General features: G+C 30.5%; 1 protein-coding gene across 11 annotated transcripts; it reads right to left on the reverse strand.

Moving 5' to 3' along the window:
* Positions 1–16: 16 nt before the first annotated feature.
* LOC108737300 (amyloid-beta A4 precursor protein-binding family A member 2-like) lies at positions 17–9,596 on the reverse strand. Of its 11 annotated transcripts, none has more exons than XM_018470064.2 (19): positions 9,508–9,596; positions 8,424–8,684; positions 8,208–8,330; positions 7,512–8,154; positions 7,172–7,456; positions 6,891–7,116; positions 6,527–6,829; positions 6,280–6,466; positions 6,045–6,118; positions 5,904–5,983; positions 5,251–5,457; positions 4,974–5,010; positions 4,686–4,825; positions 3,606–3,744; positions 2,936–3,135; positions 2,160–2,594; positions 1,768–2,100; positions 1,570–1,710; positions 17–1,297 (listed from the first exon to the last, which is right to left on the reverse strand). In XM_018470064.2, exons 2-19 carry the CDS (start codon positions 8,615–8,617, stop codon positions 1,226–1,228), a joined length of 3,819 nt encoding a protein of 1,272 aa, XP_018325566.1. In that variant the 5' UTR covers positions 8,618–8,684; positions 9,508–9,596; the 3' UTR covers positions 17–1,225. The 11 variants fall into 11 exon arrangements, with proteins under 11 accessions (XP_018325566.1, XP_018325570.1, XP_018325567.1 ...); XM_018470068.2 differs by lacking the exon at positions 9,508–9,596 and adding an exon at positions 8,882–9,180 and having other exon boundaries at positions 4,686–4,807; XM_018470065.2 differs by lacking the exon at positions 9,508–9,596 and adding an exon at positions 9,011–9,179.
* Positions 9,597–12,141: the final 2,545 nt, after the last annotated feature.

Genomic DNA, 12,141 nt, shown 5'->3' on the forward strand with positions numbered 1-12,141 from the left:
GTAGTCAAAGACAAGCTTTGTGAATCACATGAGTGGTATTCTTTATTCAGTTAACTTGTTTACAACTGTTACATTAAACATACCACTTATACAGATGAAGAGATCCGTATCACTATAAACGCTAATCACTAATTAATTTCATACACAAATGAATTTTCTTTGATATGGTCACTATGTTACGTCAATTAAGGTGTTAATAAATAAATATAATAAAAGAAATGCATTTTTGACATTACACAAAACGTTATATTTAGTTTTTTAAGTATAAAATAAATTCTAGTTGTCTTTATACCTAATTTTAATACCATAATTGTACAGTTATCATAAACAATATAACATTAACCATTATGAAAACGTAGTAATGTTCTCTGCCAGTCTCAAATTGCAAACTTTGGACAGCACTCTTGGCTGTGATTTTATTCATAGGTAGTAATAGAACATTCAATATTCCACTATTACAAGTAAAGACAACATAATGAATATTTTACAATGACTAGATACTTATATAAAGCCTGTAACATTTTTTTACGTATTTAAGCCATAGCTTGACAAGTATTGATTCTGATAGATAAAATAAAATCAATTAGTCTTTTGTAAAGTTTATGAAACTTGAAATTTCGATATCAGTGTAACACTAGTCATATAATATGAATAATGAAAGCAACAAACATAAAAATGCCAAGTATTTTAAAACACATTTATACGTTACCAGATCATTAAAAAATCACAAACATTTGTAAATATTAATTCCTGCATGCGATACACAAGATAAAACAACACATTTGCTTATCAGTAGTATGTTTCAGTTAGGAATGCCTGATATCGAAAATGAAGATAACATTTTAGAATCGTTATGAATGAATATTAAAAAAAAAGTAGATGCAGTGTGCATTAGAAGAAGCTAAAGTATTTATGCGTCTTATTTTTAACTGTAATTATACTTAAAAGAGCAGTCAACATAGAAAGTTTTTCACAAATATTTGGTAAATCTACTTGCCACTTTTTTTTTATGCAAGCTAAATGTGCAAGAAGCACGAAGATATGGACTATTGCACCATAAAAGCGTATATTGTGACAATTACTGTCGAAGAAATATTGTCTATATAGAACTCGCCCAATAAAAAATATTTACATTCGCAACAAAGGGACAATAGATCAATCAATGATGTCTATTACAAAATAATATCTAGTATATTAGGCACTTTCAGTTAAATAGTTACTCGATTTAGATATATACTGGATTTTCCTGACCTGTTAGTAACCTGAACATTGAAGTTGGCATGGTTTTCATTAAAATCTAAAAAAAAGTACTTTTATTTTTTTTTAGAAGTCTATTTTATTGCGGTATCAATATCTGTATTGATAATACTTTTAAAATTTTAAATCACGCTTGACGAAAACAAATTAGGAGATAATTTGCAATCGGTCAAAGGTTACGCTATGGTAATGACGTCAAAGATATTTGATAAAATACGTAAATTTACCTTATCTTTCATTTTCGTTTTAAACAAACTATTTACTTAAAAACAAAGCCGTTTCTTAAAAAAAAGTACACTAGGAAGCACTTACCTCGCCTATTGACGTAGCTAATAAATTTACGATCTTCTCATGAGGAACAGCAACAACACTTTGATTATTAATTTCTATAATACGATGTCCTACCCGTACGCCACCTCTTTCAGCAATTCCTCCACGAAGTAAACTGCAGATCTTAAAAGATAAAGAATTTGTAAGAAAAGTAAAGAAAACAAATTAATTACGTCATACCACTCCGTTTTGAACACTAAAGCCGAGCTGATATTTAGTATCAGGCCGTTTTATTTTAACTTCTACTACAGGAGCACAAGGAACGACAGTTAGTTTAACGACGGTTTGATTTTTCGAATTTTTTATGTAATTCTGACAAGTAGACAAGGGAAGGCCTACTAAACTAATACCATTAATCGCTATTATTTGGTCACCAATGTTTAATTGGCCACATCTAGCTGCAGCTCCTGCAGGGGCCAAATTAGCAATTACAACTGTGGGCAACATTGAACCCCATCCTGATTCAACAATTACTACGCCTAGAATTTCACCTTTGGTTTTCGGTACGACAACCTTTAATAAAAATGACATTTTATTAAAATTAAAAGATCATTTGATCAATTTAGCAGTACCTCTTTTTGCATTTCTTTCTTAGCAAACATTTGTAGTTCATCGCCGAAAATTTCTTGGGAATTTAAAACTTCTTGGTAATCCATTTCTTTTACAAAGCTATGGTCTTCAATTCCATTTGCTTTTAAAAATTCCATATAAGCCACTTGAAATGCCTGTCCAATTGATTGAGCTATAAATTGTGCCTCTTCACTTTCGAAGACGTGACAAATCATTTTAGGAGTTCGGTTGATTTTTGGAGCTTCTTCCATTTCGTGTGGAACAAAACGACGCCGGGCCATCAATACCACCAAATCACCGATGTCAGCAATATAGGAGATTGTTCTTAAAGCATGGTCCATCATTATTTCTTTCAAATCCGTGTTTAACACCATTATTTTCTCTGTTGAAATGAACAGGTCCACTTCTGTACTAGGTTGACTTTCTCCGTCGGGTGCCTAAATGTTAGAAAATTCAAATTAGTTAAACGAAATACTTTAAGGAATATCCTCACTACTTACCAAAGCCTTTTTTATTCCAAATTGAAAGCAAAAGTAGAAAATAAAAAAGTTCAATAATTACACAACAGTAGGATAAAAAGTATACAGATTTATAGTTATTACATTCTTATTAAATGTAAATTTACCAAGTGAAAATGTGTCACATATAATACGAATTAAAGTATTAAACTAATTATACCTATCATTTAAGTATTTTTTAGACTGTAGTATAATTCTACACTTTGAGTAAAAAAAGGCGGTAGTCAGTGTGACGTATGAAATAAAGGGAAAAAACCGACCTTAATTTTTGTAACAGCAACTTCAACCATATTTTTCTTTAGTCTTTTTCGACGTTTCCGACCTCCTTCCTCATCCACTTCAACGGATCCAAGAAACTGAAGACGAAACACAGTCCCATTTGTTCCAACACCCAATTGCAGTGAATGGGCATTGTGCATGTGCCGAGTCCCTTCATATACTTTTTTTTCTGAATCATTTACTATTTTACCAATATACGTTACTATCTATACAACTCACGTACAGGGTGAGTAATCAATATTTTTTTTAAATCACTCAATAGCTTTCTAATTTCACGAGATAAAACTTACTATATTTTATATCTTTGAAATGAATGAAAATGTATTCTACAGCAACTCTTTCTAAACCACCCTGTATATTATATTAAAGAATACAAATTTCTTCATTTGCTTTTGTTTGATAACTAAGTTCTAAAGATACTTTCAGGTTTGTAAAGCATTTGAGTGATTACTCCTGAGGAAGAACTACCACCCTGTACACAAGGATAAGATTAATAAGAAGGGACAAAATCCTGACGTACTTATTATGAAATGTGTACATGTAGGTGTTCAATAATTTTTATTTTTTTATGCGCTTTTGTAATGATTATGAACGAATAGGCTTTTGTCCCGGGGATAGTAGAAAAAGAAGCAATCGTAGTTAAATGCTCACCCGACATAACTTGTGTATCAGGCTCGCAGGTAGGTTTAGGTTCTAATACAGACGAAGCATCATCGTTAGAATTAGCATTTTCAGGAGTGGTAGCGTCAAAAAACGGCTCGCAATTTTCAATCATTTGGTTGGGTACCTCCTGCAAATTTGTCCCATCTTATCACCGAAGATAGTAATAAATGCCATTACGTATAATTTAAATTGAGAAAAAGAAAACAAACAGTACAACTATATAGTGCAAAGTAGTAAGTTACAAGAAGTAACATCTAAAGCAGATCGAGAGGGGCGAGGGCACAGGGCGAGGAGTACGTGGGAATATGTGCAAGAAAGTTTTCAATTTTCAGAGACAAACATGTAGCAGGCACCAACCAAACAGAGCACAGGAAGCGTGCGCTCAGGTACTGCATCAGTTGAAAATGGGGGAAGGAGGTACATCTTTATCATTATAATCTATATTCTATTCTCCATTATTAATACTAGTCTTCTTTATTCGTACGATAAACGAAAAACTGTTTCTTTTAAATAACTTCAAGTATCGTGAATGTAATGAAAATGGGGACTAGTACATCAATATTGATTAAATTTTTAAACTTTCATATTTTTACTCTAAAACATTGAAAAACCAAGCAAACATATTTTTATAATTTATTTATAGTCTCCATTTACACTACACTAAACAAGATCTAAAATCAGCAAAATCCCTGTTTTCTTAATATTTTAATAAATATAAGACTACGAGATTTTGCATCTACATAAAATATTTATTTTATTATTACTATTCTTGGGTATTCTTCTAGGTAATACAAAACAAGTCGTGCTTTACTAATCATGCCACTCATGCCCTTTGTTTCGGGAATATCTCACTACTTATATTTTTTGTCTACACACCTAGCTTTATTTTATGGTAAATAAATATTGCATGATTGGAAGATCTTTGTATTAAAAATTATGGTAAACCCAATTACCCAATAAAATCAAACATTTACGACCTTTGTCTTTTATAATGATATATCGAATTTTCAGTAATATTTATATTTTTGTGCCAATTTAAAATTTATAGACATGCAATGTTGTTATTACCTTTATTCTAGAAACAGCTTCTTCAGCTTGCATCATCCTTGTTGTCTTGGTGGGCTGACCTTCACAAACTAGTTGAGTAGAACCTAAGTATCTCGCACGAAAAAGTACCCCTTCTATCAGCACTGAGTGATCAAATGTATCTGAAATATAAATGAAACATATATTAGTTTTGTGGCTATCAAACTTTTGATAAGTCTACTTACAAAATAAAAAAATCCATGTTAAGCAAAATAAAAGGGACAATATCAGTATCAATATTGCAGATATTAAGTAATTAATAATACATACCTTCTTTGTTGCGACCTTTTTTTTTGATATCTTTCTCCTGTAAATAATAATTTTGTTTAGTTACAGTTTCTGAAAATTTTTACATTATCCTACACACTACAAATACTATTAAGAAATAAAAACATTGGCGAAACAAAAATTAAAATATTTTTAACAATAAAGCAAAACAACGCATGCTATACCAAAACCCAAATGAATCAATTTAAAAGAAGAGGTATTTACAAATATGAATATGTATAAAAAAACTTTCCAAAAAATAGCACATGCGTTCTCACACCTTTTTAAGTTTAACTGATGCAGTAGATCCTTTTTGGCTTTGAGGGGACCGACTTTTGTCTGAAGTGGCTGTGGGTGAGGAGGGTCTAGAATTTTGGGAGTCAGGAGAAATCAAAGGCATAACTCCTTCATTTAAGGCATGCATATGATTTGGAGTAGAAAGGCAATGTGGAGGCAATATAGTCCGACTTTTAGGTTTTCTCCAACCCTAGTGACACAAACATTAATTTGTCAAAAAATATCAAACACCAGATTAGTGGCCGTGTTACTACATTTTATTTTATTTAATGGTTACTACGATATTTTTGTAAATAAAAAAATTTTATTTGCTAGTACCTAATCATACATGACATCACAAGTTATAAAAATAAGCAAACGTAAAAAATAGAAATAGATATAAACCCAAACCACACTATTCGTGAACAAAACAAGCTGAATTAACAACAAAACATACAAGTAGTATAAAGAGTGATTAATTTTCTCTGCACAACATATTTATTATAAAAAGCAAAATTTTAGTAAACAAAATAGCTTTTTATTGTAATTGGCCAGTATCATTTGATAAAATATATCTTAAATAAATTATCAAAAGTGTAACGAGTTAGCATTTTAAAGTATCTTAAGTATGAAATTTTTGTAAGCTATTTCTTTTACCTTATCGTCATAAAATCCTTGGTCGTCAGTTCTTTGTTGTCCTAAAAGTCTGTCGGTTTCTAAATCAGTATCAGCCTCTTCTGAAGTAATAAATCAAACAAATAAAAACATGGATAATGAATTAAACTGCAAAAAAATCACCTTCATCACCTCCTTCTTCGCCACTTTGAACCTTTCTATCGGAATCAATACTGACTCCTGATACACCCCTTTGTCTAAAATAATATTTAATTGAAAATAATTGCGATTGCAGCAGTGCTCGAACAGGCGTAGGAATTTTAGCGTTAGTAAATCTTTGTTAAACGTTTAAATGTATAAATATTAAACCAAATTTTGAAATAAAGATACAATACGCCTATTATTTGAAAATGAATACCTTGGTACCCACACAGGACTAACATTATTCGTTTCATCAGGTTCTTCACCATAGTAATTAGCCGGTAGTGTTTTAGTTCGTTGAAGAGTTAAACGAATATCGCGTATGGCAGCCTCAACATCTTCACCTTTTTCGCCTGATAAACAACGGTAGGGAGCCGGAGCAGGTGGTGGAGGAGTTTTCTCGCCTAGGATTTAATTTTATTTTTACCAACTTACAAAAAAACACTGAGTCATATTAAACGCACTGTGAGAATCCATGTGTGAAAGTATTTCTTCAAATCCTCCTTTACAGTTGTTTAAATTTATAGGCGATACACTGATGAGTTCCTTTGGAAGAGAAATGCCATTTTCTGAACCGTTTACTGTCGTTACTTGTTTACCGTTGCTACTTTTACTGATATCTGCGTCATGATGTTTTTTCGAAATTACTCCGGGATTATTGTTATCTGTATCACTAGCATGGCCCGAAGACAGACCATCTTCTAAAACGGGCATGCTACTACACAGCCTTGAAGAATCATTAGTCATACTAATATTTCCGTTTGATCCTAGACAATAGAAAATGTGAGAAATTATATTTACTCCTTGAAGATTGAATATATCACTTGCCTAGCAGTCCAACGGATGGAACAATTTCATTTTCCATCACCATCAATGAAACTTCACTGTCCAAATCGCCACAATTAGAATCGCAATCAGTTGTTTCAGGTGATAGCGTAAAATTCCTGCTTTGCCCAACTTGTAAACCAACTTCTGTTTCACCCAGATCTTCACTAGAACCTGTCCCAACTGATAAATCTAAAAAATTGTTATCGTGTTCTGTTGCTTCATATTCCTAAAACGAAAAAATATTTTATTATATCTTCATATTATTTAGAACAAAGAAATACCTGATGTCCAGTGATTGGATACTTGTTTGGGGACGTAACCGTGAAAGGAAATTCCATATGGTCTCTCCGTCCTTTTGCCAGTCTTTGTCCAACATAAGAACTACCGGAAGTGTCCTGTGGCCTCCGTAATTCGTATTCCAAATCTTGAAATTCCGTCTCTAATCTATTTTCTTCTGGTTGGCATTTGAAAAATTCTTCTAATACTTTCCTAGTTTCCGAAAATTCGTATAAATAATCAAATGTAGATGCAGTTGTCGGTTGTGGTGGCAACGGCTGTGATTTTCTCTGAAATATTAATCAAGATCATTAATAAAACAATTATTTTTAATTGTATATTTACACTTGCTACACTGGTTTCAATTGTTATATTTGTTTCAGGCGAATCTGAAGTTGTTGTAATCACCCTTTGAGGAAATCCTGGTCTTGGTAAGCAGACACTTGGGGATGCAAGTAAACTTTGTGCACTTGGTAACTGAGGATGTGAATTTGTTTCCACATGACGGGGTCCGTATCGTTTCGGCGAACCTTCATACACTGCAATTGGTAAATTTCCTATCATGGTTGTTGCTTTTTCTAGTTTTGTTTTAACAGAATTATCACTGTGATTTACTTCTGGATACTTTGTAACACTTTTATATCTATCTTGATTCCACTGATCTTCAATATCATCAAATACAACTACGTCGCCCGGATATTTAATATTTGGAGCGGCATTATTTTTTTCATTTTCTGTTACTGTGCTGTTTTGACTTATTGAAGATACTTCAGATGAAAATACTGTTTCAGTGAACTGTTTGTTATTTTTTACTTTCTTTAATTCATCACAATGACTTCTCAGTTCCCACACTCCATGACCAATAGGTGACTTTTGACATTTCTTTTTCTCAGATTCATCATTAAAATTATTCGAATTTCTAGATTTTCTTACTGCTTTACTTCTACTTTGTGAATAAATTTCCCTTCCCCCAGCAATTTCTATTATCCTAAAAAATTTAGAATTACACCTTTTTATATGAAACTAATTAAACCTCAATACCTTGGATCATGTAATTTGTTATGAAGTGGTTCTAAATTTTCAGATTCTATTAATTCATCTTCATTTTCTGATAAGCGTGTATGAGTTTCAGTTTCTTTACTATCATTACTTGGTTCTTCCCACCTGTTAGAAAACAATATCAAAAAGTATGCTGCATTTGAGAAAAAATTATGAACAACAAAACTATGAAGCAGAATAAAAATTTCTAAATCTTACCTGTCATTATTACTTTTTTCAATGTTCATTGCAGGAGGTTTTTCATTATCAATATCGTGTTCTCTAATAGCAGCAATAACAGGATTAAGATTTATATCACTTCTTGGCCGACACTTAGGGAATAATTTACTAATTTGTTCTGTATTTTCACTTACATCCACATTATCAAGAGCAAGAGTTATGCTGGTGGTCATTATGGAACAGAAATTTGTTTCCAATTTTTATTGAACATCTGCAGGTGATTATGAAGAACTAAATTTGCTAAAAATAACAAACACATGATAAAAAATAACTACAAGTATGAGAAATTTATTTTTAAGTAATTATCCCGGTTAAAATGTTTGTATCAGACATCTAACCAAAAAGTTAGGTTACAACAAAATTTACATACTATTTACATTAACAAACAACAACAAAAATAAAAAGAAGTGATTCATATGTTAAAAAGTATTTCATACCATACACAAGTCAGTATATGTATCATTTGTAATTACTTTCAAAATATTCAACCACAAATGAAAATAATGGTGTTATTGATGGAAGGCAATTAATTGTTGACTTCACTTCAACTTTTTATTAATTCTTACGCTAATTTGCACTTATTTGTTTATTTGTTGCAAATTCACTTCAAGAATTAACATAGCTCCCCACTCGCGAAAACACCGCACAACTTAAGATCAATATTCTGCACAATACTTGACACGCGAATGTTACGACAGAGCAGTGGACAGAGCGACAGACATTTACAGATATTGACGGTTCTTTCAAAGAATTTATGGTACCTACTTTAACTGTAAAATAAGAATTATAAAATGTAATTTGGTATATTACCGAATAGCGAAAAATGTTTTTTATTAAAAAAATATGCTTTTTAAATAAGAAATATTTTAAAAGCACTTCTTCTTTTTTAAAAAGTTAAAAAGTTTTCGTATGATTAGCATACATTAATATTGATTATATTTTTTAATTCCTAGTAATAACACAAACTATACCTATTAATATGTAATGAAGGTTTTAATACAATATTTTTGGCCACAGATTTACGGACCATAACTTGAAACAATATTGAAATTGTTAAACTTACAAGAAGGGCAATCCTATTTATTCTATAGAAATATGTCACACTAAAATTAGGAAATTATTTCTAACTGCCTCCAACTTTTATTGTTACTTTCAACAAAAACAACTTAATTGTAAGATATATTCTGTGGCAACTTTACGCTGATGTAGGAATCCACAATTTAATAAATTAAAAAATTATATTTCAACTAAAAAGATGATCAATTACTTACAAATTTATGGAGAACCATTTTTCACAGTTAAAAATAATTTATTTAAATTAATCAAAACCAAAATAACAATAATTTTACATTTAAATATCTTGCCAGTGTATTGCGCCATCTATTGAAGAACTGGTTAACTGTTTCTAAGCTCGAATACGTAATTATAGAGTGCGTGGCAATCACAAGAGGCGCAACAATGTCGTTTTAAAACAGTAAAAAGTTATTTTATTTATATATTTTAGAAAATAACTATTTGAAAATTATTAAGTACCTAAAGTATATAAAGATAAACGAAAGATTTTTCTCATGTGTAAGGGATTAAAAAAAATTAACAATCGTTTTATCGCATAATACTCTTTTATTATTTGCCATGAACGCATATATGCAGTGGTACAAGTTGTATATATTTTACATATACAATACTTCAAATACTTAATGGGCAAACTTTAATTACGAATACAATTATTACGAATTCACGCATAAAATTACAATATTTCTTGTTAACAATCTTCACACTTAAAAATTATATTTAACTCCAGTCTTTTATTGTTATTTTTGGTAAATTTCCTATCATGGTTGTTGCTTTTTCTAGTTTTGTTTTAACAGAATTATCACTGTGATTTACTTCTGGATACTTTGTAACACTTTTATATCTATCTTGATTCCACTGATCTTCAATATCATCAAATACAACTACGTCGCCCGGATATTTAATATTTGGAGCGGCATTATTTTTTTCATTTTCTGTTACTGTGCTGTTTTGACTTATTGAAGATACTTCAGATGAAAATACTGTTTCAGTGAACTGTTTGTTATTTTTTACTTTCTTTAATTCATCACAATGACTTCTCAGTTCCCACACTCCATGACCAATAGGTGACTTTTGACATTTCTTTTTCTCAGATTCATCATTAAAATTATTCGAATTTCTAGATTTTCTTACTGCTTTACTTCTACTTTGTGAATAAATTTCCCTTCCCCCAGCAATTTCTATTATCCTAAAAAATTTAGAATTACACCTTTTTATATGAAACTAATTAAACCTCAATACCTTGGATCATGTAATTTGTTATGAAGTGGTTCTAAATTTTCAGATTCTATTAATTCATCTTCATTTTCTGATAAGCGTGTATGAGTTTCAGTTTCTTTACTATCATTACTTGGTTCTTCCCACCTGTTAGAAAACAATATCAAAAAGTATGCTGCATTTGAGAAAAAATTATGAACAACAAAACTATGAAGCAGAATAAAAATTTCTAAATCTTACCTGTCATTATTACTTTTTTCAATGTTCATTGCAGGAGGTTTTTCATTATCAATATCGTGTTCTCTAATAGCAGCAATAACAGGATTAAGATTTATATCACTTCTTGGCCGACACTTAGGGAATAATTTACTAATTTGTTCTGTATTTTCACTTACATCCACATTATCAAGAGCAAGAGTTATGCTGGTGGTCATTATGGAACAGAAATTTGTTTCCAATTTTTATTGAACATCTGCAGGTGATTATGAAGAACTAAATTTGCTAAAAATAACAAACACATGATAAAAAATAACTACAAGTATGAGAAATTTATTTTTAAGTAATTATCCCGGTTAAAATGTTTGTATCAGACATCTAACCAAAAAGTTAGGTTACAACAAAATTTACATACTATTTACATTAACAAACAACAACAAAAATAAAAAGAAGTGATTCATATGTTAAAAAGTATTTCATACCATACACAAGTCAGTATATGTATCATTTGTAATTACTTTCAAAATATTCAACCACAAATGAAAATAATGGTGTTATTGATGGAAGGCAATTAATTGTTGACTTCACTTCAACTTTTTATTAATTCTTACGCTAATTTGCACTTATTTGTTTATTTGTTGCAAATTCACTTCAAGAATTAACATAGCTCCCCACTCGCGAAAACACCGCACAACTTAAGATCAATATTCTGCACAATACTTGACACGCGAATGTTACGACAGAGCAGTGGACAGAGCGACAGACATTTACAGATATTGACGGTTCTTTCAAAGAATTTATGGTACCTACTTTAACTGTAAAATAAGAATTATAAAATGTAATTTGGTATATTACCGAATAGCGAAAAATGTTTTTTATTAAAAAAATATGCTTTTTAAATAAGAAATATTTTAAAAGCACTTCTTCTTTTTTAAAAAGTTAAAAAGTTTTCGTATGATTAGCATACATTAATATTGATTATATTTTTTAATTCCTAGTAATAACACAAACTATACCTATTAATATGTAATGAAGGTTTTAATACAATATTTTTGGCCACAGATTTACGGACCATAACTTGAAACAATATTGAAATTGTTAAACTTACAAGAAGGGCAATCCTATTTATTCTATAGAAATATGTCACACTAAAATTAGGAAATTATTTCTAACTGCCTCCAACTTTTATTGT

The sequence above is a fragment of the Agrilus planipennis genome, unplaced genomic scaffold (assembly GCF_000699045.2).
Source record: "Agrilus planipennis isolate EAB-ADULT unplaced genomic scaffold, Apla_2.0 scaffold90, whole genome shotgun sequence".
Classification (NCBI taxonomy): Eukaryota; Metazoa; Arthropoda; class Insecta; order Coleoptera; family Buprestidae; genus Agrilus; species Agrilus planipennis.

What these genes read in the sequence shown, in the direction of transcription:
- LOC108737300 (XM_018470064.2), bottom strand. Translation starts at nt 8,617, where the DNA reads ATGACCACCAGCATAACTCTTGCTCTTGATAATGTGGATGTAAGTGAA. An exon ending in TTGAAACCAGTGTAGCAAGT is followed by an intron (nt 7,457 to 7,511) that starts GTAAATATACAA and finishes TTAATATTTCAG; the next exon opens with AGAAAATCACAGCCGTTGCC. An exon ending in AAGGATTTTATGACGATAAG is followed by an intron (nt 5,458 to 5,903) that starts GTAAAAGAAATA and finishes TTGTGTCACTAG; the next exon opens with GGTTGGAGAAAACCTAAAAG.